Source organism: Cebus imitator, unplaced genomic scaffold (assembly GCF_001604975.1).
Source record: "Cebus imitator isolate Cc_AM_T3 unplaced genomic scaffold, Cebus_imitator-1.0 Scaffold279, whole genome shotgun sequence".
Classification (NCBI taxonomy): domain Eukaryota; kingdom Metazoa; phylum Chordata; class Mammalia; order Primates; family Cebidae; genus Cebus; species Cebus imitator.
Window position 1 is genome coordinate 983288 of NW_016107594.1, and position 23372 is coordinate 1006659.

The following is a 23372-nucleotide window of genomic DNA, read 5'->3' on the forward strand; positions in this document are numbered from 1 at the left end:
TTTTTTTTTTTAAAGCAAATTACTTGTTGCCACTGGACTATTTTAAGAATTGTAGAGCTCTTAATGACCATGCATCTTTATAGGGGTGTAGTTAGAACATGTTTGCTTGTTTTATCACTGTGTTATTTTCAGTTCTATGCATTTAATCTCTAGTTTCGTGCTTGGCTAATTGTGTTTATTTTATAAATACCTATGGGAAAGAAAGATAGAAAAGAAAGGGTGGGGGAAAGAAAAAATAAGGATGGAAGGAGATTCTGTTAGAAAATACAGACGAAAGGACCTCCAAAAAGAAAGAATTAGTGTTAAAATTAAAACCAGGCAGTTGATCTTGGCTAAGAATGTCACCACTTTTCTAATGAAACAGGATTTAGGATTCACCTTTTGGGACACACACCATAAAGGACACTTGCATAAACAATCTTGTATTAAAAAAACAAACAGGAAAACTAATATAAAGAAACCAAATTACGTTTTCACACAAGAGGAACCAGTTCTTGCTAAATGAAAGCTAAAAAAAATGACTTAAAAAAAGAGAAAAATATATTTGTTAGAATTTTGTAGGTCAGTGTCAGAGAATGCCACCCAACCTGGATTAAACTCAAAGTGAAATGTTTAGTGCAGTATGCTAATGAAGGAAATCGGAGTTCTGTGTCAGAAAATGCTTGAGGTATTGGCTTGTACAATGGTTCCAGGTCCCAGCTTCTCTCTCTCTGTGTCTTGACTAGCCTTCCATGTTTGTCCCATTTTTAAGGGAGCTTGACCCTCATTTTGGCAACATTGCTTCTATTTCCTCAGGTTAGTTTCTTGCCAACAGGAGACCAAATATTTTCCCAGGGGCTCCTACACAAGTTGAGGGGATTGGGTTGTTTGTTATTTCTTGAGTGGAGCACTGTGATGAGAAATTAGTTTCACTCTTCAAGGTCACAGACTTTAAAGACCAAGGGATGGAGTCTCACCCACAACACATAAACTTTCAGAGAGTCAAAGGGGCTGAAATGGAAAGAGAATTGGAAAAAATCCTCAAAGAAGGGAGTAAAAACCAGTCCACACCAAGAAGTGGTAAGAAAGCCTGGTGTGGAGGGAAGCCCACCTTTGTGAAGGTCCGTGGCCATGAAGAGGGAAGCCATGGCAACCCCACGCATGTTCTTTCTGTGCCCCTCTTCTTCCATCTACCTCTCCCTGAAGACCAGTGGTCTGTTTTCTTTGCTGATCTCCTTGTGTTTATTTCTTCTCTCTCTCTCTGCCTTTCTGTGTACTTCCTAGCTTGGGTTTCCCATTTTCTCACTTCATTCGCATAAAACATCCAAGTACAGAGTTTCTTATTGCCAGTTTCTAATTTTTGTACAGTTAATTGTAGATGGAGTAGGATAGTGTAAATACTGCAAAGATATACCAGTCATTTGGAAGAATCTTTTAGGAAACAAGTTGATGGTAATGAATTGTAGAGATAAAAGTGTGTGTGTGTGTGTGTGTGTGTGTGTGTGTGTGTGTATGTGTGTGTGTATGTGTGTGTGTGTATGTTTAAGAGGAGCTTACCTCCTTCTGGTCATAAAGAACTGATTACTAATCTCAGATTGACCTAAACAACATGAGCAATATCTTGGGTATTGATTAAATCTAACCCTGCTTGGGCTAGAGAGGTTATTGACATTTAACTGGACATGTCATTGGGTTGATAATTTCAGATGGTAAAACTCTTCAAGTTTTAACTAAATGTACATATTCTTTCTATTCATTGCTGTATTTGTAACTTAATTTTTCTTTTCAAGTCTTTAGGTTCAAGAGTTTCATATGCAGGTTTGTTAGATGGGTAAATCGTGTGTCATGGGGTTGATAAACAGGTAATTTTTTTTACTCGGGTAATCAGCATAATATTCATTAGGCAGTTTTTCATTCTATACCCTCCTCCCACTCTCTACCTTCAAGTAGGCCTCAGTGTCTGCTGGTCCCTTCTTTGTGTCCATGTGTATTCAGTGTTTAACTCCCACTTACATGTGAGACATGCAGTATTTGCTTTTCTGTTCCTGTGTTAATTTGGTTGGGATAGGGGCCTCCAGCTTCATCCACATTGTTGTAATGGACATGACTTTGCTATTTTTTATGACTGTGTAGTATTCCATAGTGTATATAGTCCACATTTTCTTTGTATTTATTTATTTATTATTTATTTATTATATTTTAAGTTCTGGGGTACATGTGCAGATCTTGCAAGTTTTTTAGATAGGTATACACATGTCATGGTAGTGGTTTGCTGCATCCATCACCCTGTCATCTACATTAGGTATTTCTCCTAATGCCACTAATGCTATCCTTCCCTATCCTCCCAACCCCTGCTATCCCTCCCCTAGCCCCCTACCCCATAGGACCCAGTGTGTGATGTTCCCCTCCCTGTGTCCATGTGTTCTCATTGCTCAACACCCACTTACGAGTGATAACCTGCAGTGTTTGGCTTTCTGTTCTTTTGACAGTTTGTTGAGAATGATGGTTTCCATTTTCATCCAAATCCCTGCAAAGGACATGATCTCATCTTTTTAACAGCTGCATAGTATTCCATGTTGGATGTGTGCCACATATTCTTTATCCATTCTATCACTGATGGGCATTTGGGTTGGTTCCAAGCCTTTGCTATTTTGAACGGTGCTGCAATAAACATACGCGTATATACGTTTTATAATAGAATGATTTATAGTTCTTTGGGTATATACCCAGTAATGGGATTGCTGGGCCAAATGATATTTCTATTTCTAGATCCTTGAGGAATCATCTTCCACAATGGTTGAATTACTTTACACTCCCACCAACAGTGTAAAAATGTTCCTTTTTCTCCACATCCTCTCCAGTATCTGTTGTCTCCTGACTGATATATATTTGTACTTTAAGTTCTGGGGTACATGTGAAGAACATGCAGGATTGTTACATAGGTACATACATGGCAGTGTGATTTGCTGCCTCCATCCTGGTCACCTATATCTGGCATTTCTTCCCATGTTATTCCTTCCCAACTCACTAGCCCTGCTGTCCCTCCACTAGTTCCCCCCAACAGACTCCAGTGTGTGATGCTCCCTTCCCTGTGTCCATGTGTTCTCATTGTTCAACACCTGCCTATGAGTGATAATGTGCGGTGTTTGATTTTCTGTTCTTGTGCCAGTTTGCTGAGAATGATGGTTTCCACACTTATCCATGTCCCTACAAAGGACACGAACTCATCGTTTTTTATGGCTGCATAGTATTCCATGGTATATATGTGCCACATTTTCCCTGTCCAGTCTATCATTGATGGGCATTTGGATTGGTTTCAAGTCTTTGCTATTGTAAACAGTGCCACAGTGAACATATGTGTGCATGTGTCTTTGTAATAGAATGATTTATAATCCTTTCGATATATACCCAGTAATGGGATTGCTGCGTCAAATGGAATTTCTGTGTCTAGGTCCTTGAGGAATCGCCGCACTATCTTCCACAGTGGTCGAACTAATTTACACTCCCACCAGCAGTGTAAAAGTGATCCTATTTCTCCACATCCTCTCCGGAATCTGTTGTGTCCAGATTTTTTAATGATCACCATTCTAACTGGTATGAGATGGTATCTGAATGTAGTTTTGATTTTAATTTCTCTAATGACCAGTGATGATGCGCATTTTCTCATGTGTATTGGCCTCATATATGTCTTCTTTTGAAAAGTGTCTGTTCATATCCTTTGCCCAATTTTAAATGGGTTTGTTTGTTTGTTTCTTTTAAATCTGTTTTGGTTCTTTTTAGACTCTGGATATTAGCCCTTTGTCAGATGAGCAGATTGAAAAAATTTTTTACGATTCTATTGGTTGCCAGTTCACTCTAATGATTGTTTCTTTTGCCGTGCAGAAGCTGTGGAGTTTGATTAGGTCCCATTTGTCTATTTTGGCTTTTCTTGCCATTGCTTTTGGTGTTTTAGTCATGAAGTCCTTTCCTATGCCTCTCTCCTGGATGGTATTGCCTAGGTTTTATTCTAGAGATTTTATGGTGTTAGGACTCACGTTTAAATCTTTAATCCAGCTAGAGTTTTTGTATGAGGTGTAAGGAAGGGATCCAGTTTCAGCTTTCTGCACATGGCTAGCCAGTGCAGCAACATCACTTATTAAATAGGGAATCCTTTCCCCATTGCTTGTTTTTGTCAGGTGTGTCAAAGATCAGATAGTTGTAGTTGTGTGGCGTTCCTTCTGAGGCAACTATTCTGTTCCATTGGTCTATATAACTGTTTTGATACCAGTACTGTGCTGTTTTGATTATAGTAGCCTTGTAATATAGTTTTAAGTCAGGTAATGTGATGCCTCCAGCTTTGCTTTGTTGTTGTTGTTTTTTGTTTTTGTTTTTTGTTTTTTGCCTAGGATTGTCTTGGCAATTCAGGCTCTTTTTTGGTTCCATATAAAGTTTATGGTGCTTTTTTTTCCAATTCTGTGATGAAAGTCATTGTTTCCTTGATGGGGATAGCATTGAATCTATAAATTACTTTGGGCAGTGTGGCCATTTTCACAATATTGATTCTTCCTAACCATGAGCATGGAATGTTTTTCCATCTGTTTGTGTCCTCTCTTATTTCCTTGAGTAGTGGCTTGTAGTTCTCCTTGAAGAAGTCCTTCACATCCCTTGCTAGTTGTATTTCTAGGTATTTTATTCTTTTCGTAGCAGTTGTGAAAGGGAGTTCACTCATGATTTGGTTCTCTGTTTTTCTATTATTTGTGTATAGGAATGCTTGCAATTTTTGCAATAGCTACCACAAAATCTTTATCCAGTGCACTACCAATGGGCATCTAGGTTGATTTCATGTCTTTGCTTATTGTGAATAATGCTGTAATGAACATACATATGCATGTGTCTTTACAGTAGAATGATTTACATTTGTTTGCATATAATTCCAACAATGAGATTGCTGGGTTGAATGGTAGCTTTACCTTATGTTCTTTGAGAAATTGCCAAATTGCTTTAACAATGGCTGAACTAATGCACCTTCCTACCAGTAGCGTAAGTGTTCCATTTTCTCTGCAACTTTACCAGTATATATATATGAAGACACACACACACACACACACACACACACACACACACACAAACGTATATCTGGGCTCTTTAATAATCATTTGGACTGGTGTGAGATGGTATCTCATTGTGGTTTTGATTTGCCTTTTCCTAATGATTAGTAATACTGAGCATTTTTGTTTCTTATGCTTGTTGGCCACGTGTGTGTCCTCTTTTGAGAAGCATCTGTTCATTTCCTTTTAATGATGATGTTTGTTGCTTCTTGATTTGTTTAAGTCCCTTATAGATTCTGGATGTTAGACCTTTGTCAAATACATGGTTTGCAAATATATTCTCCCATCCTTTAGGTTGTCTATTTACTCTTTTGCTAGTTTATCTTGCAGTACAGAAGGTTTTAGTCAAGTTAGGTTTCACTTGTCAACTTTTAGTTTGTCTTGGTTGCTTTTGGAGCCTTTGCCATTAAGTCTTTGCCAGGGCCTATGTCCAGAATGGTATTTCCTATGTTTCCTTCTAGAGTTTTTATAGTTGAGGTTTTCCATTTAAGTATTTAATTCACCTTGTATTGATTTTTTTTTATGTGATGAAAGGTGAGAATTTAGTCTCTGTCTTCTGCATATGGCTAGCCATGTATCCTAGCACCAATTATTGAATGGGGAAGTTCTTTTCCCATTGCTTGCTTTTGTTGGCTTGGGAAAATATCAGATAGTTATAGGAATGTAGCATTATTTCTGGGTTCACTAACCCTTTGTTCCATTGGTCTGTGTGTCTGTTTTCATACCAGAACCATGCTGTTTGAATTATTATAGCTTGGCTGTTTAGTTTAAAGGTGGGTTGAGTAATGCTTCCAGCTTTGTTATTTTTGCTTAGGATTGCCTTAACTGTTGAGTATCTTTTTGGTTCCAAATACATTTAGAATAGCTTTTTTCTTACTCTGTGAAAAATGTCATTAGTAGTTTGGTAGGAATATCATTGAATCTGTAAATTGCTTTAGGTAGTATGAATATTTATTTTAACAATATTGATTCTTCCTGTCCATGGGCATGGAATGTTTTTCTGTTAGTTTGTGTCATCTCTGATTTCTTTCAGCATTGTTTTGTAATTCTCATGGTAGAGCTATTTCACCTTTCTGGTTAACCAGCTGTATTCCTAGTTATTTTATTCTTTTTGTGACTATTGTGAATGTGTTGTGCTCTCATATTTGGCTCTCAGCATGGATGTGATAGAATATTCTTATTAGGTTGAACTGTATGTATTTGTCTTGTTTGTCCAAAAGAACCAAATATTGGATATTGCAAGTGATGCACTTTAGTATTTTCCCACAAAACTCACCTGATGTATTTCTTCCTAGAATTCCCTGAAGACTTACATGTAATCATGGATTTATTTTCATTATTATGCCTCAGCCTCCATTGAGTTACACATGAAGTGAAGAGAAATAGCACCGTTAAGACACATTTTTAGGGTACGTTTTTCTCTAGCAGAACAGATCTGATAGCTACTACTAAATTCCATTATTTAGGCAGGTCTGGAAAATAAAGAATATTGAAATAATTTAAGAAAGTTAGACTTAAATTCCATAAACAACATAGCAAGAACCAAAATGACATCTCTTCATAAATTACACAGTGATAACTCTAAAAATTTACCCCATGAACTACGTGGGGAGCATTGCTATACAATCAATGTTTATCTTATACAGGATCATAAATAAGTACATTCTGGAACATGGTACGTTCTGGCACATAGTTCATATACCAGTATTCAACAATGCAACACAAACTTCCCCACATCAGAGTGAGGAAAATGGTTTATTCCCAAACCCAGGGTGCCAGACTGTGAGGAAAAACTTTGGTGGTAGATCCAAGGTAGATGCCAATCAAAATCATGTAGGCAAGATGGCTTTAGCATTTAGCCAGTGCAAACCAGGTACCAGGCATTTAAATGTATTATTTTGTAAACTCTATGGAAACACAGTGCTATCAGAATTAGACATGAGAGTGTGGGTAAAAGTTGCCCAGAGCCAGACAACTACATAGATGCAGACCTAAAATTTATACTTTTTTTGTCTATAATTTACTGCTTTTAAACCACATATTTTGTTGTATATATCTGGTACTAGAAAGATCAATGAAAAACAGCATTATAATTTAGATCCTCTTCATATATGAAAAACAGTGGCAGTATAGATTTGTAACTTCTTTACATTACTGCACATGACATTAATCGAATATTTACTGAGCACCAAGCATTCATCTGAACATATAAAGTTGTATTTCATTTTCAATTAACTCTTACAAGAATCCCCAGAGAGAGCTTTCTCATTATTACCTTTTCCGGGTGGTGATTCTGAGGTCCCAAGAAGTTAAATAAATAATTTGTGGAACCAGGAGTGAGAACCCAGTGGTGTTACTTCACGGCTGGGAGTTCTAACCATTCATTTCAGTTCTGCCTCGTCTCAGCATCAGAAACCTCCAATAACAGTCTGTCCTTCTCATATGCTGCTAGCTTCCCACACTTGATAACTCCAGGTATGGAGTCTGGAAGGAGCAGGGAGAGTTTCCTTGTCACAAATTAGAAATGTATAAAATGTTTCCAATGCAGATGTCATGTTAAGTTAAACATGATAGTTTCCCTATTAACGTTGAGCAAGTGGAGGCCCAGTATCACCCTGCTATCAGTAATTAGATCTAATATTAGAAATTACCAGTAATTAGAAGCGGGCACTGCTCTCTCTGCTTCCTTCCACACTGCCACACATAGGTGCACTATGCAGGCTTCAGTAGTCTACCAACAATATTGCCTTAAAAACATTAAGATTTAAAAAGTGTCTTAAATGAAGTACTAGCTCAACTATTTGTATCTTATTTCTTACTATTTCAGTTAAATAATTTATATTTTCTTGGAATTATAATTCACAATCTGAATTATGTAGACCTCAGTCTTTTAGGATTAATTGCCAAATCTATGCAAGCTTGGAGGTTGAGGCAAAAGGGAACATTTGTTAAGAAAAAAACAAAAACAAAAAACCATGATGGGCTATTTTCAAAAATTGTTCTTGCATATTGAAGGAAACCAGACAGAGCAGAACTGTGTAAAAGAACGTATTCTAGATTGGATTCAGCCTCAAATCAAAGACAGACTCAAACATCATCTTACGAATGTTGATGCCTCAAATGCCACACTGCTGTATTTGAAATGCTCTCTAAATGTAAGTATCTTGTCTAAAAGCAGAAGACCACCAACCACCAATTTACATCTCATTGCCAATAAAAAAAAGAGGCATCTGTGGTGGTCAACAGAGAATCAGCAGGATACAGGACAAATGCGGGAGATGACATATTAGAGTGATTTTTCATTGATTCATTTATTTGACCAATTCCTTTTCTTCACCTGCCATTTTAATCTCAAATATTGTAAAATATTATAGCCAAATTCATATTTTTAAAATAAACCTGGTTTTTTTTTTTTAGAACAAAGAAAAAAAAATAGTCCTAAATGGGTGTTTTTTAACCCCTTAGTGAATTGAATTGGTGAATAAGATTCTTGCTTAAAAGACAAGATGGTAGAGAAGATGAGTTGTCAGGGCTCACCCATGGTTGTTAAAATCCATTTTTAGAAGCAAACGGGGTGTTTGTTTATTTTTTTCTGTCTTACACATCTACACAATGGCCATTTTATTAGCATTTTCATGATTTAATCCATGGACAAATATTAGCTATTCTATTTCTCAGGAATCTCCTGCCATTGCTGGGTAAGTTGCACTGATTCGGCTGTGAAGTAGGGTGTCTCTCCTACAATTGCTGAAAACTTTAATTCAGGGGCATGACTGAGGAGGGTGCAGTCTTTGGTGCTGTTTGGGTTAAAATCCAGGCCTCATCGTGTCGTAGGATCATGAAAAAGATCTTTAATCATTTCCGAGTGAGAGTTTCCCCATTTAAAGAGTCAGGCTCCTGTGAGAATAGAAACGTTGTCATTTGTATGGTGAACGGATAGCAAGACGTGCTCTGTTATGAAGGATGGTCCTCCCTTCCTTTCTCCTTTCTTTGCTATGTCAGCGTGTATTTTTCTCTAAGGGCAAAACCTGGGACTCTGAGTCTCTGTGTGACCTGAGGTTCTCAGGACCCCACGAAGCCAGATGCCTTTTCCAAGTGGCACAGGACTGCGGAGATGGGTTTGAATCACGGCATCTCAGGCAACCAAGCTCCCTGGTGCTATCTAGGGTAATCGGCTTTCTAAGTCTCAGCTGGTCTCACGCTCAAACGCTTAGCAAAAGGCTTCATGAGCCAATGGTCATCTAACCCAATATATGGGCCTTTTGGTACCTAAGAGATTCTGGACTGAAGTAGCCTTCAACACCAGCTCTGAGACCATTTCCAGACCATCAGCCTTGAGAGCAAAGGTTTCCACCCATGCTTTCCACCCTGGTAACTATGCTAACATGCCCCATTATGAAAACCACCTGTGCCCGTGTTGAATGTCTCATGATTCCTCTAGATTAACAGGCATGAGCTGGTGCAGTCTTCTAGGAGCAGCAGAATGGGCCAGGCTAGGAGTCTTATTCAACAAAGCTATGGAAACATGTTCTTGTTTTTTCCACGTGGCTTAAAAAAATTATCCTGAAAAAAAATAGAAGGCATTCAAAACCTGGAGAGATTCCTTCTTGCCTGGTAGTTACAGAAATATCCACTTCTAATAATTCAGTGCCCAGAATTGACTTTAGAATTTCTAATCAGTTAAAACTTGAGGACTTCCATTTCGTTATTGCATATTTTACCACTTATGAGCCTAATGTAGTCATCTTTACAAACATAAATTTTCAATGCTGTCAGTACGAGATTCGCTCCAGGGCTGGAGGAGACCTCAGCAATTTTGGTTTTAATGGCATCATATCCTTCTAGTCTTCCTGTCAACCCACAATCCTTGCGAAGATTCTTCTTTTCATGTTATAGGAAGAGAGAATTGTGTTTAACATCTTTGCACATATAGCTTTATTTAAATCTCTTATTAACATTCCAATATATTACCTACATTCCTTTCTATTAGGTCCATCTGAGTTTGCAAAAGTCTTTGCCCTTCATTTGGTAGAGGTGTAATGGATATTAAAAACCAATGGTGAAAAAGAAACATAAAAATAAGTAAAATAATTGTAAAGGAAAAAAATTGTGTCAGGTAGAAAAAAACAAAAATTAAAACGTTAAAGGGAACTGCTTCCTCTCATCCAGTGAGGATATTTGGTCTATGTAAAACAGCACTTAAAATTTTAATGCAAGTGTTATTTTAATCATGAGTTGAAAATTAATAAAAAAATATGTATGATTGAGTCCGTTCTTCCCGTTGTAATTGCTTCTCTTACGAGGTAGCACAGTCCATTAAATGATCCTGCTGAGAGGATTTTCCAAGACAGAATGCTACACACTTTTGTATCTGAATTGCAAACCAAACCTTTAGTTATAGAAGTAGAGGAAGATAAAGCCTGTTTACTTGAGTTGGCTTTTCCAAATACTAGACCACAATGTTCAAGTCAAAGAAAATGTCCATTTTGTAAGAAGGAACGTGTGCTGGAGTACGCAAATATGAATCAGGTAACTGATTTATTCCATGTGCCTTTCACTATCTTCTCATACATGTGAAGACATAGAGAACCAAATCCTAAGACAATCCCTCAAAAATACCCACAAGTATACAATCATCTTACACACTTGCCTATAACCATATTGTTCACTAGTCATACTGATTAATTGTAGCAGTTCACCTCATCCATTCTGTGGAAAGTTTTAAGGTCCTTTAACTTTGTATTGAGCCACATTTTATTCACAGTCAAGTTCCATATGTGGAAGTATGTCACAGAAGCAGACATAAGGTTTTCACTTTGGAGAAATGATGTCACCGATATAAGAAAGTCTTGTTTGGGCTGGCTGATGCCTTGTGTCAGAGCCTCCACATTTACAAAGCATCACCAGGTGGATGACCTGCTAGAGATAAGGCATGCCTGCAGTTTCCACTAAAGTTTGGAGGCTTGCCGGGCATGGTGGCTCACGCCTGTAATCCCAGCACTTTGGGAGGCCGAGGCGGGTGGATCATGAGGTCAAGAGATCGAGACCATCCTGGTCAACATGGTGAAACCCCGTCTCTACTAAAAATACAAAACATTAGCTGGGCATGGTGGCGCGTGCCTGTAATCCCAGCTACTCAGGAGGTTGAGGCAGGAGAATTGCCTGAATCCAGGAGGTGGAGGTTGCGGTGAGCTGAGATCGTGCCATTGCACTCCAGCCTGGGTAACAAGAGTGAAACTCTGTCTCAAAAAAAAAAAAAAGTTTGGAGGCTGAATAATTGACACTGTTCTGAGTGCAGGCTTCGGGCTGACTTCAGTCTGGTCATGACAGGAGCTCCCTGGAGCAGGAGGCCAAGTGAAAAGAATCACAAGCCTGTGAAACTGCAAGCCCACACACTTCTACCACTCATAGCTAGGTTTTACTGAGAACCGGGAAAGCAATGCCATTTGCATAAACATTTTAATTTTTTATTTTTTTTACTATTTAGTAACAACACTTGTGGTTTAACCTTGGCTGCATTGTTCTGACCAGGGCAGCAGATGAACAAAGCCAGAACACTGACTTGGGAGTGCAGGAGTCAGATTGTAGTTCCAGCCGGAACAGCCACTGCGCAGCTCCCTCCCAGCCTCCGAATAGGAGGCTCTGGCACCGAGGGTCTTGGGCCAGTCTGGCTGGGGAACACTTTCACTTTGATTTCCTCTTTTGTCAATGGGCATCATGATATTTTCCACCAAATGCAATTCTTATTTATATAATGCCTGATGTTAAGTGTATTTCAGCTCTCTACAAAATTTCAGGTGGGTTGGGGAGATGAATTTGCTGATTACTTAGGACAGGTTAACTCTGTGACTCAATAGCTATGGACTGAATTGATTTTATACTCATTTATTGAAGTTTATGAAAGAGGTCAGTGTTTATAGAGTTAATGCTACTGTTGGCAGGTGTGACCATCTGGCTCTCACATTTGACCCAGTTCTTTGTAATCTGAAGTTGTCTTTGGTTTTAAAAAACCATCTTTTAAAAAATCATTTTATAAGAATCCAACTATGGCACTTTTTTGCCTCCAAAATAAAAATATGTACATCTTAAAACTTTTAGCACCTGTTGAGGAAAATAGCTTGAGTGGTGCTTTCTAAATTTAAATTGGTGGACCATGTAAAAATACATACAATCAGGAATCTTCATAACTAATATTAACCAGAAAATGAGATAGCCAAAATTCATGTGTTTTCATTTTTTGGATTCAAATTAAAGAGACAAAGATAAAATACTCATCTGCAGAAGTATGAGTCACAGTAGAGCTATATTGTGCGAAAATATACAGTAAAAAATAGCTGTACATGCACAGTTTATTTTCAATACCTACAAAGAATGTGAAATGTAGGTGTTTCTAAGCCCAGTAGCACAAAACTAAAATGACTTAGAGCATATTTATGGTTTTGCCATGGATAGACACAAATCTACAATTCTGATCCTTAAATAAGATTTCCTTAAATCTAAAGTGCTCAAATTCTGTATGTAATGAAAATAAAACTGTGGTGTCTTTTTAAAGTTTTATTTTTTTAATCGACCTACATAATAATTATACATAGTTATGGGGTATAATCTGTAGTTTTGATACTTATATACACTGTGTTATGATTAAATCAAGGTGATCAGCATATGCATCATCTCGAACATTTATTTTTGGTAAGGACATTCAGAAACCTCTGTTCTAGCTACTTGGAGGTACACGATACATTATTACGTATAGTCGCCCTGCTGTGCAATAGAGCAACACAGCTATGTCTTCCTGTCTAACTGTAACTTTGCACCCACCAAGCAGCCTCTCTCCCCTTCCTCCTCCCTACTGTAACATCATTTTGAAACGTACAGCCTAGCTGTTTGTGCCATTGTGATTTGAAATAATTGGTGTTGAGCGGGCTATAATTTTGGACTGAGAAAGGTACATAACTAGAGGCAAGAGTGGAAACGGTGGAGAAATAAAGTCAGAGTTTATTTTATTGACATGTGTATGTCTTTTGTACCAAGAGCTTTTCTTAAGTCTTGATTTTTATTTACTAGCTGGATATCTTGTATTCGTCACTCCATATCCCTGACCCTCGACATGTAAACGAAATATGGAACCGTCATTGTGAAGCATGTTTTACTGGCCTGTGTGAGAAGCTGTATGCTTCTGACTTTCTCAAATATTAATTGCCATGATTAAGGATGGTTGTCACATAGTAAGCATTTATGGTATGCCCAGACAGGTGCATACGCTCCATCGCAGAAGCTCTTCATGACCAACACCGTTTTACAGTTGAATACACTGAGGACATTTGATTGAGTACAGGATCACCAATCAAAGTAAAACAATAACAACAAAAGACTAAATTTGAAATAAGATCTAATTGACCCTCAAAACTGGCACTTTTAGTATTCTGTTATTTTTAATTCTCTATTATACGTGATCTGTTTCTAAAAGACTGACCTCTGGGATTATGTTGCCTCCATGCTAAAAATCCTGAACATCAGATAAGGTGACGATCAGTTAATTATAAATCTAACAGCAAGCATTCTAGTATGGGGGAAAGACAGATGACTAAGGAGAAGACAGTGCTCTAGACACAGATCTCTTTTTCATACATGGTTGTAAAACAAGTGTGAACCCATGTGTTTTGTGCAGGGGAGTTTGTTTTTGTTTTGATGATGCTGGTCTTCTGTAAGAGGGCATTCTCTTATCATGGTTAGCCATTGTGCCTCACCACATAATGCCTTTCAATCTTCTTTCCTTTCTTGTGGAGACATACTTGCTGGGTTGGGCTCAAAGCACAGCCACAATGTGGGGTTGGAAGCAATACCTGCACTCACCCCTGAAAGCAGAGGCATCACCAGAAATTGAGAGTGTATCTTAACAAGATGGCCGGACCCAGAGAGGAAAATCAGATTCAGCAGCAGGAAAGCCTATTTGCAGGTGGTAATTACCCTATTTAGGGTAATTAATCAGTGTCAGTAAGACGCTGATCGTTGATGGAGAGGTAATGACAAAAACAGGTCATCGCTTAAGTCTTGTAATGACTTATGTTTTTTTTAAAAAAATAATTACAATAAGGAATGAATTAACAGCATTTTCAATGACCTGGATGAGATTGGAGACTATTATTTTAAGTGAAGCAACTCAGGAATGGAAAACCAAACACTGGATGTTCTCACTGATGTGTGGGAGCTACGCTATGGGGATGCAAAGGCCTAAGAATGATAGAGTGGATTCTAGGGACTAGCGGGGGGGAAGAGTAGGAGGAGGGTGAGGGATAACAGTCAACAAATACGGTGCAGTGTACACTGCTCGGGTGATGGGTGCAGCAGGGTCTCACAGATCACCCCTGAAGAGCTTACTCATGTAACCAAATACCACCTACCACAACAACTTAACGGAAAAATAAATAAATATAAATAATAATAATTACAATAGGGTCTTGGGCACAAAACACCAGGACATGTTCATTTCTCTTTTCTTCACTTAAAAGGTTTAAAGAGCTACATAAAGGAGCCAGAGAGAGAGAGAGAGAAAGATGATAGACAGATAAGATAGATAGATTAGATAGATTAGATCGATAGATAGATAGATAGATAGATAGATAGATAGATAGATCAGAATGAACTGCCTGGAGTTCCACTGATTTTTAAGTCGCCCCTGCTTAAGGTCATAATTAGTTCTAGATAATGCAGTAGAGTGAAAGCCCCACTATATTGTCCAGGATAGGAGACAGAGGCTGGACTCAGAAAGCATGCCAATCTGCACACCTTCGGGGAGTCGTAAATAGAGGTTTTGTTTGTTTGCATTTTTATACATAATCCCCTATCCTAGATGCACTAGGTTGTCAAAGATGCTGAAGGTCTGACCGACGATGCTACAAGTCTATGATAGCAATAAATGTTCATAAAATACAAAATGTGGGTCTATCATATTCAACAGGCACCCCACGAGGGGCTCAGAATTGAATGGCGTGTTGCTTCCGTTGTTGCTAAAAGAGAAGAGAAAAGGATGTTTGCTTACAAGCCAAGAATTTATTTAACAATCAGTCGGCAGAAGTACGGTATATTTATTTTGTTATTGAAAAAAAGAAAAAGCAAGGCCCCGAAGCCAGGAGCCTGGGGAGCAGTTGCTCTGCTGTTTGGAAGACGGAGATGCCGCTTTGTGGGCGTCCAGGCCCAGGAATCCCCCTGGGTCGTCGCTGCCGAAAGGGCTCTGGCATCAGCAGACTGCAATTAGCAGGATTTATTTCTTATTTACACTTTCCTCTGGTTTTATACATTCATGTCTGGATTTTCAGTGATGAAATGTGGCAGTGGAGACTATTTATAAAAATGCTAAACCCAGCTTGCCAGAGAAGCCTGAGAAATGCTGGAGGCGTACAGCTAATGTTTCCTGTGTTCCTTTGAACTAAACATGATATCCATTTTGTTCTTGACATTTATAACCCTTGGTTAATGTTCCCTTTCTCTAATTGCATTAAGTTTAGGACTCTGCATAGGGAAATAAGAAAAAATAAATTAGTGAGCTTCATTAAATATACATTGTGGCGAGTTTTCTCTTTGAGAGTGGTAATGCTTCTCCTAATAATAAAAGTTTTAAAAGGCTTATGAACACTTCTGTAAAAAATTATCCTTTGAGCCAGTTTGAGTCTGTTTCCCCTGAATTTTTAGAAAATAAACATAACACATATGTGAAATGTTGATAAAACCCCTTTTCCTGTAAGGGATTCCGAAGTAATGTCAATTTCCACAGGAGGCTGGGCAACTTTAGCGCAAAAAATATTAATCAGATCAGTTAGCGTACATTTGCCACCATTGGAAAATGTTTTAAACTGAAGATTTCAGTTAATTCCTGAGGAGGTGTTCTAAAATTTTAACCAATAAAGGCAGTTTTATTGCTTAAATAAAAAAAATTTTATTGCTTAAATTTAAAAAAATCAGTTTTAAAATGAGTATACAGCCTCTCAGAAGCACTCTGTATGTACAGGTGTCAGTCACTGAAATGTTAGTTAAGATTTATCAGTCTGGTCATTGTATGCCTACACTGTTAAACATTCACCTATCAATTCTTTGTAACCATTCTTCACATTGTGGTGTTTAGAACCTACAAGATAAGCAGGTTGCTTCCATACATTATAAATGTTAATAATTTATTCATTTCTCCTAACTACCTTGTATAGCAGTTCCTGAAAGTGAGTACTATCTGACTTTTGATCATTGCATTCCTCCTGCTGTTCTACGTAGCCCTAAAGAAGTGTCTAATATGTTCTCTTACGCAAACTACTACAAGAACTTTTAATCCTAAAGATTAACACAATAAAATTGGCATTGTCCCATGGAAAGCATTTCTGATTGAACAATGCCAGTCCCGTTTTCTGACCCAGATCTAGACCACTCCCAAGAAGGCCAGAGGGTCAATAGTGGTGATAGAAGTAGGACCTGCCCATGACCTCCCTCTCACAGAATTTTCAGGTTGATCTTCCTAGCAGGAAACGTTATTGATCTATAAAGTTATGATTTGCTGTATGCTCACACCATGCCACTTACAGTGCAAAGTGCTTTGCATGCATTATCTCATATGATGCCAAAAATACGGGAGAATTCCTGGAAAAAATTCCAGGTACTTCAAGTTACCACAGGAGCTCTAGAATCGATAAATTGAAAGAAACATGAGTAAAATCAAATTTTGTGGAAAAATGATCAAAACAGTGACAATATCATAGGTTACATATGGTATTATCAAACAGCTCTTACCTTTTAGTTTGCAAAATTAGAGGACAGACCATGTTCCACAGTTTTCTGATGCCTGATATAGATTATTCCTTAATAATGGCAAATGTGAATATTAATTCTTGTAAGTAATTTTGATAGAAAATTTTATGATTTTTTATGTTTTATATTTAATGCATATTTCTATTAATTTATACATAAAATGTATTTTATATGTAGGTACTGATCCTACTAATTTTAAGATATTGCACAAATATTTGTGTGTGTTTTTGCATCTTTTAACTCTGCTCTACCATCTAGAACAGGAATATATTTCAGAATTTGCCATCATAAAACCAAAAGCTTAACCATTGGTGAATTTATATTTGCCACACTTCTCTACAACAGCCATATAATAGCATGGCCCTTTGAGGTGGAATATGTAGTTTATTTGGAGATTTATTTCAGTATGTCAGAAGTCAAGCGCATACCTGCCCTTCATTGAGATGCATAGATCTAAAGCCTAAAACACCACATGCTTTCCTGGTCATCTTTACTCTTTGATCTTCTATGTGTAGATGCATCTATGTGTATTGCATTTTGAAGCACACCTGTATTAGGTTGGTGCAAAAGTTATGGCACTTTTGCCATTAAAACAATGGTGAAACCGCAATCAGCTCTGTACCAACCTAATACAGTGTTTTAAAAGCAAATCCTCTAAAAAGTCAGGCAAATAGCATGTATGTTCATACTGCACATTTAGGATTAGCTGATAAAGAACAACAGCTCTGTGTACTGCTTTTAAAAATGTTAAGTTTTAGGGATACACTTGGATGACTGTTTTATTTTTAAATCTGATCTTATTAAGGGAGTCTAGGCATGCATCTGTCCCTAACAATTGTGACCTAATGGAGAGTGTTCTTTGGGATTTCTCTCGGCCACATATCTCTCTCTTCATCTTCCCCAAGCTCAAAACCAGACATCTCATCTACCAAAGGCACTCTCTCATTTACTAGTCACAGTTTTCTGGTTCCATCCACCTGCTGAGTCAATTAGACTTAACTGCTGCTCTCACTGCCTTGCCTCCTGCTTCAGAGAGGATGATCTGCTTCTCAGTATGCTTTAGCTCTCTTTGGTAACATAACCACAAGGTAAAACAGGAAGTTTGAATGGACTGTTTAATTATCCATCTCAATGTGGAGCTCACTGTGAATATATTGTTTGGCAGCGTCATTATTAAGGACTGATCTAAATAAAGTATTTTCAGTAGGATACAGGCTGGAGTTAACCAAGCACAACACAGGAACTTCACTAGGAAGCAATCAGTTGCCCATTTTACAAGCATATGCTAAATTGATATTGACAAATAATTGTTAGCTCATAATTTTACAAACATCAGTCCCTTTAATCTCAGTAACTTTGTGGAAGTGTTATGATCTCATTTTAAACATGAAGATAAGCAGAAAATAGTAAAGTAATTTAGGTAAGCTCCAGAATCAGAAATCAGTAAGAAAAGAGAATTAAAATGTAAATTGTCTAGCTCTAAACTAACTTTCTGTGTATTTTCACACCTTTTTCATATGTGTGTGTGTGTGTGTGTGTGTGTGTGTGTGTGTGTATATTTCTGAGTGTAATATGTGGCAACAAAATTAAAATTGGAATCAAGCCAGTGTTCTGAATCTCTACCTGGTTTGCCTCCCTCCGATAAAAAATCCTGACTTATGTCAGTTCTCAATCACCCTATTTAAATATTTTCCATATGATAATACCTGGAGGTGTCATTGGACATGGAGCTTTATGCAGAAGTGGAGATCAGTGCTGCCCACAGTGGAATTATTTCACGGAATTATGGTGCCACCATTCCAACGGGCCCTGGGACCCTGTTGGTTCCTAATCATAACTCTGCTTCTTGTTCTGTGAGCCCAAGTGCTGCCTGATACAACATAAGGATCATAAGAATTCCCTAGAGGCACCCTAAGAGTAAGCTAACGTACAGTAGATGAAGAAGTAGCACTGTGCAATTGCTCAAAATTTGGTAGCAATATTCTATTTTAATATTTAAACTAGCAGCAAATAATGTACACTTAAATTTTCAGGAGGGTCTTGAAATAAACTCCATGCTTCTCTGTATTTAGGACTTTGCGAAAATCCTTCCTGGAGTGACTATGGCAACGGGCTCTCCTCTACGCGAGTGTGGCCGCCTCGTCTCTTCTTCATCTTGGTGTTGCCAATTGTGTCTGATTGTCCTGGCAATCTGGGCTGGTGACTGCTTCTTAGAATCTGAGATCCAAATACTCGTTTCATAGAATCATCACATCTGTAGTTTCTCAAAGTGTCTTTAAGTCCTGGATTTTTTTCCTGACATTTCTGAGGATGCTGTTCATACCCCTCATTCAGCGTTGGTCATGGACTCCAACTGCCTTGACTAACTCAGGATGGCTGCTGCTTGCCACCCCTAACCTGTCCTCCCTGTCCCTGTCTTTTCTGTCCTATGGTACGTTAGGTTGAAGGAATCTTTCCTAGCAATGGTAAGGGGAACTTTTTGATTGGGATTAATGCTTAAGGGGACCCCACCCCCAGCACATCCACCTCCACATGAGTAAGCATACTCTTGGATGGCAGCAGACATTCTGGAGGCACCCCATCACCACATGGACCATGACACACTGCCTTGGTCCAGCAGTCTTTCATCTTAAACAGCATAAGATATTTTTTTTTAAAGAAAAGTGTTGTCTAAAGTGTTCTATTGATTGACATTGATGAGTTGCTTAAAAGTATCTTTTTTATTATTCTGTCATTCATAAAGAAAACGTATTCGTTGTTATCCTTGGTACTTCGGAACAGGAACCTGTGAAGTATTACAAGGAAAATGATTGTGTGCTTATTTTATACCCTTCCAATATTTTAATTTCTAATTGAAGTTAATAAGCACAGACTTTATTTAGATTCTTTTATTCTGTACTTCACAGAAGTTCACAAACTCTAAATACTACTGCCTTTGAATAATACTTTTCTATAAAAAATTATAGTGGTCCTTCCATCTATTCAGGGCTATATGTCACCAAGATTCCTCTGAAGATTTTGTATTCGACCTGATTTAATCATTCCAGTTTTTTTTATGATTCATCCTCAAACTCTCTTTAGTGATATGTCCTACAATCAGAAAAAAAATAATCAAATTCTAGTTGATGTTGAGAATAATGGGAAAATTACTGCATGGTTTCCTGGGGAAAATTCTGTTTATATATATTATTTTAAATCTTTCCTTCTGTTGCTCTTTAGTACATTTTAAATCTTTTCCTCTGTTGCTCTTGTATATCTTGATTTACTATTGTTGATATATTAGTTCATTCTGACACTGCTATAAAGGTATACCTGAGGCTGGCTAATTTATAAAGAAAAGGGGTTTAATTGGTTCATGGTCTTGCAGGCTGTACAGAAAGCATGTTGCTGGCACCTGGCTGGCTTTTGGAGAGGCCTTAGGTGAGTTTCAATCATAGTAGAAAGTGAAGAGGGGACCAACACTTCTCATGGCTGAGTAGGAGGAAGAGAGAAAGAGTGAGGAGGGATGGTGGGTGGAAGTTCTGCACACTTTTAAACAACTAGATCTCAAGAGAAGTCTTTTATGAGAACAGCAGCAAAGGGATAGTGCTAAGCCATTCATGAAGGATCCACCCCCATGATCCAGCACTTCCCACCACCTGCAACATTGGAGATTACAATTGAACATGAGGTTTGGGTGGGGAAACAGATGCAAGCTGCATCAGTTGATTAACTCCCAAACTTATTTTTGATATTAATTTTGTATTAAGAAGGTCTATATGTCTCCTTGGAGATAATGATTCTCTTCTTTATAAAGTACTTTAAGTTATTTGATATATGTAAATAAATATCAAGCATATTACCCTCCATGGCATTGTTTGAGGACTGTACTTATTACCATAATTAATTTACATTTATGTGCTGATCTTTTCAACTGGAGGTGGGATTCAAGAATGTTATGGTTCTGTGATCTTTTACTCATGGCTTTCTTTCAGTTTTGAGAGACCTACCCTCAATTACTATGACTTGCTCAGAAAAGCGAGATTCAAATTGCACTGTTAATTTAACATTGTCCCATTGACAAATGCTATCTATTTAAAAGAAGAAAAAAGAGTCGTTTATTTATTTATTTTTCATTGAGACATTCTTGCTGTGTTACCCAGGCTGGTATGCAGTGGCGGGATCTTGGCTTATTGCCACCTCCGCCTCCTGGGTTTAAGTGATTTCTCCTGCCTCATCCTCCTGAGTAGCTGCGATTACAGGCATCTGTCACCATGCCCGGATAATTTTTTGTATTTTTAGTAGAGATGCAGTTTCATCATGTTGGCCAGGCTGATCTCGAACTCCTGACCTCAGATGATCCACCCACCTCAAACTCCCAAACTGCTGGAATTACAAGCATGAGCCACTGCACCCAGCCAAGAGTAGAATTTTTGTATTAGAAAACATATTTAATTGTTTGGGCACTAGTGAATTTCAAAAGTAATTGACACAGTTTTTTATCCTTTTTTTAACTCTCTGTGTTGGGAGCTTATGACATGGCATGCAGATTCATAATATTAATTACTTCCTTGGTATGAGTATATAGGTATTTAAGAGAAAGGGGCAATGTTCATCATAAGAGTGGAGCTTCCGGTGTGCAAAGCCTGACTATAAAGGCTGTACAAACACAATGCAGTGCTCGTTCAATAACTCAAAAGCAAATGACAGAAAGGATCCTAATGAATCCTTGGTATCTCCTTGATATAGACGAGAAAGGAGGATTCAGTGTGAAAGTAAAAGTAACTTTCTTTCAGCAGAATCATAAAAACTGGTTGAGGAAGCAATCCAAGAGGATTCTTTATCCCTGAACACAAAGAATCTCTGTGCTGTTCTGTGTGCCCAGGCCTCCCCCAGACAGCAAGACATTAGTAAACCAGCTATTCCAGAAACAAGGAGCTATTGGGACTTTCTGGTCAAATTCTGCTTTTCTGAAACCAAAAGGCCATCAGTCAGTTAGCTTAGAAGGCAAAACTGCAAGTTAATAAAAACAAAACTGCTAGCTTGGTACTGGTTGAGTATCCCTAATCTGTAATTCCGAAATCTGAAATGCTTCAAAATATGAAATTTTTTGAGTGCTGACATGTCATTCAAGGGAAATACCAGAAGGAAATGCTCACTGGAACCTTTCAGATTTCTGATTTTTTTTTTCAAATTTGCGATGCTTATCTGGTTATATATAGGCAAATATTCCCAAATCTGGAAAAATTCTGAAATCCAAAATACTTCTGGTGGTAAGCATTTCAGATAAGAGATATCTAGCCTATATGAGCATTTCTTGATAATCGGTCAGTTCTAGAGATAATACTCACACATGTATCTTTAAATATCCCATGTTTTATATTCCAGCAATGTTGCAGGGATAAATTATTTCAAGAAACCAAATTTCTTACATTATTTTTCATTATTAACAAAATTAAATCTACCTTTTATGGAATAATTCAGAAACAGACACACATATCAAACTTTGGAAATGTTATTATCCAAAATTAGATGGTGACCCCAAGCCCTGGAGGACTCACCTGCTAATCAAGAGGTTCTTCCAGGATCTGAATCCACTTCACCTGAATTCAAGCCTCAACTTAATCAACTTAATGCATGTACTTTCACAGATACGTTTTTATGGTTTCTTTTCTCGAACTTCAGATCCCATGTCTTTACATTCTCCTTTATGATAAAAATACTAAGAGAAAAATTTTAATATAAAAATACTTTAATTTTTTCAATATACTTTATTTAAAATACATGTAACTGCTAAAATCTTTTCTCCAAATGTCCATGCTGTAATACCAGATCCTGTGAATATGTTATGTTTTGCTGTATGACCTGATGATTTTGAGACCTTAAAATAGAGAGATCATCCTGGATTATCAGGGTGGACCCAACTGAACCACTGAAGTCCTCCAAGGCAGAGAACTTTCTTTGAATGGAGTCAGAAAGAAAGCAAGGATGGAAGAGGCAGAAAGGTTATCTGAAGGAGAGATTTGATGTGCAAAGGACTGGATCACTGTTGCTGGCTTCTAGGATGGAGGAGTGTGAGGATTTAAGGAATCCAGGCTGCTTCTGGAAGCGGGGAATGATACATGAACATCAGCAGAAAGAAGAGGATTTCAATCCTACCACCACAAGAAACTGAATTCTGCTTTCAGTGTACCCAAATGAGCCTGGGAGCCTATTTCCCGCCAAGCCTCCAGGGAGAAATGCAGCTTGTCAATACCTAATTTTATCCCAGTGAGACTGACATGGGACTTTTAACCTGCAGAGGAGCAAATGAGACACGAGTCTTGTTTTAAGCCACTATGTTTGCGATCACAGTGGCAGCAATTATCACAACATCCCTGGGCTGGGCTAGAGCACCAGCCCAGGAACGGAGTTCCAAGTCTCCCTTCATGTCCATTGCATTGAGCAGAGGATTAAAACAACAATAGAGAAGGTATTCATGATTTATGGAAATAAAAACAAACTTTGGGGATGTTAGGAATGTGGAAAGTCAACAAC

At 37.9% G+C, this 23372-nt stretch overlaps 2 protein-coding genes across 3 annotated transcripts in view; both read left to right on the plus strand.

The window, feature by feature from the left end:
* Positions 1 to 23372, plus strand: part of CSMD1 (CUB and Sushi multiple domains 1) — a 2110588-nt gene that overhangs the window by 216088 nt on the left and 1871128 nt on the right. The window lies entirely within an intron of this gene.
* LOC108284443 (L-lactate dehydrogenase B chain-like) overlaps positions 18581 to 23372 on the plus strand; it is a 52514-nt gene continuing 47722 nt past the window's right edge. Inside the window, 2 exon segments of the mRNA XM_037728730.1 lie at positions 18581 to 18709; positions 18929 to 19055. Of these exon segments, the coding sequence (XP_037584658.1) occupies positions 18581 to 18709; positions 18929 to 19055 (256 nt within the window).